The sequence below is a fragment of the Sphaeroforma arctica genome (genome assembly GCF_001186125.1).
Source record: "Sphaeroforma arctica JP610 unplaced genomic scaffold supercont1.327, whole genome shotgun sequence".
In the NCBI taxonomy this organism is placed as follows: Eukaryota; class Ichthyosporea; order Ichthyophonida; genus Sphaeroforma; species Sphaeroforma arctica.
In genome coordinates this window covers 37,537-45,064 of record NW_014040231.1, presented here as the reverse complement: position 1 = coordinate 45,064, position 7,528 = coordinate 37,537, and the positions used below count along the sequence as shown (strand labels likewise).

General features: G+C 43.3%; 1 protein-coding gene across 1 annotated transcript; it reads right to left on the bottom strand.

The window, feature by feature from the left end:
- Positions 1–6,556: 6,556 nt before the first annotated feature.
- SARC_05234 (hypothetical protein) lies at positions 6,557–6,757 on the bottom strand (the record flags this gene model as incomplete). The annotated part of the gene is made up of 1 exon (XM_014300909.1): positions 6,557–6,757. One exon carries the CDS (start codon positions 6,755–6,757, stop codon positions 6,557–6,559), a length of 201 nt encoding a protein of 66 aa, XP_014156384.1.
- Between the last annotated feature and the right edge of the window lie 771 nt (positions 6,758–7,528).

Genomic DNA, 7,528 nt, shown 5'->3' with positions numbered 1-7,528 from the left:
GCCTCTAAAGGTCAACATTCATTATTTTCAGATAGTGAAGAGGAGTTAACTCCTACACATACAAAGACTTAAGGTCCATTAGTGGACAGCTCTGCAGAAATGCAAAGCGCTGAGCACTTTGAAAATATAAAGACTCCAACATCCAGCTATGATGACCCTTCAGAGATAATTCAAACTGGAGTGCAACAGATGTCTCCAAGCGAGGTACAACCTCGAGTTCAGGTAGCGGAACAAGATTTTCAGAGTTCTAAACCAAGTGCTTCACAGCACAGTTGGGCATCTGCATCTGATGATGAAGACAAAGGAGTAGGAAATGCTGATACCCGCCGTTGTCGGATACCGGGTACCACACACTCGAGATTAGAATCCAGAAAAGAACTTCAGAGTTCAGCTGATATTCTTTTTCTTCCTCCTTCTAAAGCTTCAGAAGCTAAAACAAAAAGTGCTAAAGCTAGAGTAGCTAAAACAATTGCAGCTAAAGCTGCTATAACCTCTGCTAAGAAAGCAAAGACTAAAACAGACAAGACTTCAACAATCTCGACTAAGTCGAATACTTCAAATAGCAAAGGTAAGGCTAAATTACATGAAAATGTAAATATACCAAAAGTTCTTACAGAAGAACAGACAACAAAAGCGTCCTCAAGGACGAAGTGACATCGAGATTCAGATCAAGATGTTAGTAATGGTAAAAGTTCATTAGAACAGAGTGGACATTCAAATGTCTCACAAAGTTCTTTTACAGGATCATCAGGTCACTTAAGTGATTCTGTGATAACTGTAGGATCTTCTTCAAAGAAGTGGTAGCATTTACCGGTTTTATAACCGATTGCAGGATTACAGGTAGACATACCTGATCATAGATCAAAATTCACTCCAGAATCAGCAAGGTATAATACTGCTTTTATTGAATAATACTCTCAAGCGAGAGATATTTATGAACGAACGAACCGTTACAATTATGCGGAAACAATGCAGAAACGCATTGAATTCCACACAAAGCTTGCATCGAATCAAGCAAAGGACACAGTCGAGCACTTAAGTGATAAATCGTAGACCAAAAATGTCAAGGACAGAGAGAGTGCTTTAAAGCACTTATAAACTTCTTTAAAGGAAAACCTTGCAGACTTCTTTAATATTTATACGACATCAAAGACGATGCAGTTGATGTCAGAAAAATGGTCAATTCAGAACATTCCTATAAAGGAATATTACGCAGCGTTAACGCATTCGTTAGTTCCAGGAAGTAATGAAGAGACTAGTGTACACGGATCTAAAGAAAGGCTGTTAGCAGCCAAGACACCAGACGAATTCTTTAACATAGTTCAAGAAATCGCCTGTAATGACAAACGATTACCTTTACCATCTAGTATGCTAGATGGTGGAATTTTTAATGTCCCGGTGAAGACCATCGTACTCGATTTTGATAATCGACTTACTCAGCTTTGTCAGCAAAGCTGGGCCAAGGGCCAACGCAGAACATTCTAAATAATGTTTATGCACGTGATATCTAATCTTATGAATAGAGCATCACGGCAAGGTTATAAGTGACTAAACACTAAAACCGAAAACTGTCAGCAGACTTGACTGATTTTACGTGGGATATGTTCGTTAAAGATTTTACAGTCGAAGAATGGACACAACACCGCTTTATGCAGCCAACTGAGAAGCCTTCAGAGACTCATACGACTACATCTAAAACTAGTGTTAACACTAAACTAGACAAAGGTACGTATGCAGCAGCAGTTCGTGAGCGAGCACAACCAAGACAAGTACTCCAAAAGGAGCCGAACACTTAACAAAAACAACAGAAGAAAATTTTTATAACTAAGTATGCGTTGTGTGTTGAATGTGACAGTGTCTTACATCAAAACATAATTTTTATGGTAAACATATTCTTGCAAACACGCACTAGAAAGTACAACTTGCAAGAAGACGCATGGAATGCATACTACTTCCTGTACTTCAATACCGAGAGCTCAAATTAAGAAGAGGCCTTCAAAGGATGATCCCAAGGGAACGACTCAGCATTGATACCACGTGGCGACGGTCAAGAGGATTTCTTCTAAAGAAGACAAACGTATTATATTACCAGTTTTCGTTAACGGAATAAAGGTTAATGCGTTACTAGATCCTGGTTCTCAAATATCATGTCTTTCTCATCGTGTAACACTTTTGAAAACTTCTTTAGAGAATACGCATATTATTCTGCCGAACGAGAAAGAACTTGTATGTTATGAGAAAGCCAATGATACTAATATCACATTGTTAGATCATCGAATGGTTCAGACCGATCTAGTAAGAGAGATGTCTAATCATATGATCGTATCATTGATATGGATGACTTATTATCGTTTGGGATAACCCTTATGGGCCTACCAAACGGAATGGATCCTATAAAGGACCAATTTGACGATGATATATTAAGCCCAGCGTCGCCACCAAATGATAAGATTAAGGAATTAATTCTTGATCTTGTTAAAAACATTATTAGTTTGATTGTTACCATTTAAATTCAATAATGGTTACGTTAGTTTAGACTTGTACACCCTCCCTGATACCTAGAACAGGTTTCTCGAAGTAGGGGAAAATTCGCGAGGAGTCGGGAATTGTCGCTGGAGTGTGATTATGATTGGCCAGGAGAATGAATTTTTGTGATTGGGTAAAAAATTGATGACTGGATGTAATTTTTGTGATTGGCAGGTAAAATTGATGACAGACTGAATTGGAGAGACGAAAGTGGTCAGGGCTTCAGGGGTGCTGTCTGGATGATGTGGCTGGGTGATGTTTGTGCCAGGGTATGTATGTATAGCCGGGTACAAGAGAAAGTTCCTTTCAGTCTCGCACTAGTTAGATAGCGTGCGTGTGTATGTGTTGGTGCGTTGTGTGTGTGTGAAGGTGTGTGTTTGTGTTAGCGTGTGTCTACTAGCATGGTGGTGAACTTCTCGTGCTTAGTGTGGCCAAGGCTCTTTGTATGTAATTTCGCGGGGTTCTCGATGTCGTGAAGGTTGAGCTGTGGCGGCGAGCACAGTCGCGCAGATAGTGGTGGCGGATGTCTATATGTTTGAGTCCCTTTGGCGTGCCAGTGCCAAGTGCAATCTTAATTGCACTTTGGTTGTCTATGTGGAGGGATATAGGCTGATGGGGGTAGCAGCGTAAATCTGCAAGAGTGTTGCGTGTCCATGCTATGTTTCGAGCAGTTCCCGAAGCCGCCATGTATTCGGCTTCTCCAGAGCTAGGACTGACACCTTCTGACGCTGAGATTTCCAAAAGACAGGTCAGTTATTGCGACATATGAGCATGCCTGAGTGTGTCTTGCGGGTGAGGGGGCACGTTGCCCAGTCTAAGTCTGTGTAAGCAACAAGAACATCTGCCTCACGTCCCTTGCGGTTGTTGAATGGGTTGTATGTGATGCGATATTGTTTGGTTGTTCCAAGTTATAGAAGTATACGCTCGAGTGCCTCATAGTGGGACGGTAGTGGCTGTGTGTTGAATGATGCAAGCATGTTGAGAGTGCATGCAATATCAATGCGTGTCATGATTGCTGCGTACGCCAGTGCGCCAAGTAAACGACGGTATTTGCCAGTGTACGGTGCCCCATCAAGGTGGCCGGAGTGTGTGTCGCAGCCAGGTGTATGTTTTGGATTGCGATCAGTGAGTTGAAATGTATGCAGCATACGTTCGATGTATGCATGTTGGTCAATACTGAGAGATTCGTTGAGATGTTGAGTTACAAGAAGGCCCACTAAGTGTTTCACAAGACCGAGGTCTTTTGCTGTCGTTGGTATTGGGGAGGGTGGCAGGGCAAATTTGGTCAACATACATAATGACTGTAATGTTTCTTGTGGTGTGGTTCCAAATGTTCTCGTCGGCAGCGCTTTGGGTGAAGCCATTTTATTTTAATGTGTCCCTAATATCAAAGTTCCATAGGCGTCCGGCTTGTTTAAGCCCGTATAGTTCACGTTTAAGACGAAGCACAGATTCAAGTTCAATGGCACCTTTGGGGGGGTACATGTATACTGGTGTATCAATTTTACAGTAGAGAAAAGCTGTATCAACATCAAAGTGGTGAATGACCTTGCCAGAAGCTGCTGCGGCAGCAATGAGCAGTTGGAGTGCAACGGCGGATGCAGCTGGTGCAAATGTGTACCAAGCATGAGTCACCCTTCTTTTGCTCGTCACCTCGTGCAACCATGCGTGCTTTATATACGGTTGGTTGTCCGTGTTCATCATACTTTCGAGCAAATACATATTTAAAGTGTATTATTTTGGCGTGTGCCGGTACAGTATCGTGTGTTATGATATCAGAGAGGTTGTTGCGAACATGGGCGTTATATTCTTTCGTGATGGCAGTCTGCCACAGTGGCCAATTGTTGAGTTTCATAGCGGCAGGGATTAATTTAGGGACACTATCGTCAAGAAGTGATGCCATTTCGAGTACGGTAGGCTCGGGTCGAGTGGTGGGAATGACCGAAAACGCGGTTGGATGAATTACCGGTTCCGCACGTGATGGTGCAGGAGTGGGGAAGCCAGAGTAGGATGTGGTGTCAATGGTGGCTGTGGGCTAGGTGGTAACGGAGTGGAGTGCACCGGTCGCCGGGACGGTATGTCAGATGGGCGAGTATTGGGAGAATATGGAAGTTCCGACACAACATCAAATAGACTCGGCCATTCGATGGCACGTGGGACATTGCCCGCAGGTGTGGGTGTGTATGATGATTTTGTGGAGTCCGGTGACGATTGTGAGTGTGTGATTGGTTGTGAGAGTGGTGTAACAACCGATGCAGGAAGTTGTGAATGTTGCGGACGGTGTGAAGGTGTGGGTGGAATAGTATTGCGAGAACGAAGTTCATAGTCGTCAAGAATTGCTCGTTGATGTGTACGTTGTAAGTATTGCTTGTTTGCGTGCAATAGATTGTGCATATGTGTCCAGCGACGAAGCCCACCAGGCCGGCGCGGGAAGAAGAGTTGGGTGATGTGTCTAACATTGACTGTTAATCAGAGCTCGAAGTGTGCGAGTGAGATGTACAAGAACCATGATTGTTGAGTGTAGAGTTGTCAGGTGATGGGAATTCATTGTCGAGCGCATCATGAAACTAATCATGGGGTTGAGCTGGGGCAGGAAAGCTGGGAATACTGGATAATTGGCACCAGAGAAGTATCAGCCGAGAGATCATCGGAAGCTGGTTGTGGAGTAGCAGAGACGTGGACTGGCTCAGGAGCTGTAGACCGCGCCGGTATGGAGGTATGTTCAGTAGTAGCGGGGTCATACATTGTGAGGGTGGGCAGCATGACATCGGGTGCCTGTGGCGTATGTGTGGTTGCGGATGTTGAGTTGTGAGTTTGTGTTGTAGCCGGGGGAGGTGTGGAATCGATGTCAGGGACGGGGTGTGACTTGGGATGTATGTGAACGTGGCTAGTGTTATTGTTACGGTGTCATAATGTCGGAATGGTGCATGAGGTGGAGTTGTTAGAGCGTGTAGCACGCTTACCATCCTTGGACCATTGTGCGTTCTCGTTGGTGTAAAAGCGTACATCACGGCAGTTGATGATGTGTTGAGTGGCAAGATTCTGGATGCGAGGAATACAACGAGACCAACACGTGTGCTGTACTTATGTGTCTTTTTTAGTGTATCGCCAGACAATCGAAATGCTACAATGCATCGAAAACGTGCAGTGGGATCACGAATAAGTTTTTGTTGATGAAATATTTCGTGTGGGGTGTTGTGGTTGCTTTTTGTGGCAAGTGTCGTGATACGGAGCCAGTCCGCCCAAGTTTTTACATAACCCCAAATAGGCAATGGTATGCCTGCGTCAAGAAGTGCAGTGCGTGTCAGTTCATTGAAGGCTTCGTGTGTACGTTCATCTAACCCATTCAATTGAGGTGTGTTGGGGGGCAAGCGTCTGAGGAGAATGACGTCTGTACTTTAAAATACTGAGTCCCCATCGGCCACAATTGTAAGTGGTTTTCACTGGCGTAGAATTTGTGCGATAAGTGACTTAATGTGCTTGTGCATATTTTGTTTGGAAGAAAGAAGGGAGTGTATCCCATATTTACTGCCATCGCATACCATATTGAGAGTGTATTTATTTCCATTGCAATCAGCCGGCATAGGGCCTTCTAGAACCATATTTAATTGCTCACCAAGATTGTGTGGTGTGTCTGTGGTGGTGTGTTGCACATTCTTGTTCTTGAGTTTGCCCTCAATACACACTGGGCAGTGTTTGGGATATTCGGGGTTGGTTCGTGGCGTTATTGAATGGCTTGGTTGGGGACATAGCAGTATGAATTCGTCCCACAAGAGCAATCAATGTGTATGTTCATGATGGCTTACCAACGGTGACGCCACCATGTCTGAGAAATGTGATCATTCTGAGTAATATATGGTTGTGATTATATTCGGGACACAAATATGTTCCATCATCGAGCACAAGGACGAAGTGGAAGTACCATTACAAGTTTAGTACCACATGCCGCGTTGACGGCCAGCATCTCAAAGATATCAGACCACTTGGAGATTGCATAGCATAATTTGTAGTCTATAAAATTGATCTTTCTTCAATCGTCCACTATACCGGCATCCGGGCCAGCGGATAGGTGCATCAATGCGCTGTCCTTATTGGCACAAAGGTCGAAATCACATTCGACTTGTAAGTGTACAAGGCCCCTTTTGACATCTTGTCGATTGATCATCAATTCTTCTGTCTTAATGTGTGGTGGTGATGAATATGTGAGTATAATGCCTGCCTTCTTAGCCATTTTGAGTGCTGTTGCACGATTGAGATGACCCATGACCCGATGACAGGAGTCATATGTTTGCGTCTTGCCCCAGGCAGGAACGGTCGGGGTTGAGGTTCTGCCTGGAGGCACAATTGAGTTAGCAAGTGGTTGGTGGGGGGTAGTAGTTGTAGTGTAACTGTAGTTACCTACATTGATCGCGTGTTGTTTTGGTGTGTTATAAACCGTTATGGACTTTAATAGCTAAAGTAAATTGACTAATTGAATTATAACGCAAGAGACTAAAAGTAAGTTAGCTTACAAGTCCGGTTGTTATTACTTGTTACTCTAAAGTAACAAGTAAAAAACTGAGATCTTAGTCAGGAGGCACCCGACTTTTATAGGCCGCCGAGTCTCAGCCATCATTGAAATTTTATTAAGCATTTCTAAAAATCTAATAAAGATTCAATTCTTTTAGTTAAATGGACGGTTGGCACTTTTGGTGCCTTTTTAATACCTCTTAAGAAATATTAATCTCTAATAATAGAATCATGCAATCAATATTTTAGAACTAAATTTGATGGCCACTTAAGAAAATATAATAAATAAATAAATAAATAGTCAGTCCGTCCCCAGGTTGTTATCGAGTCATCAGCGAGGCGTAGTGGAAAGCTACCCACTTCTATATTGGTAAGAAGATGTGCAAGTCTAGAGGGGATATCGTTGACCCCAGCACCGCTGTCGATATGTAGTTTGTCTTTGTGGTGACATGTAGAATTGTCGGTTGTAAGACAAGTAATAAATGGGATGATA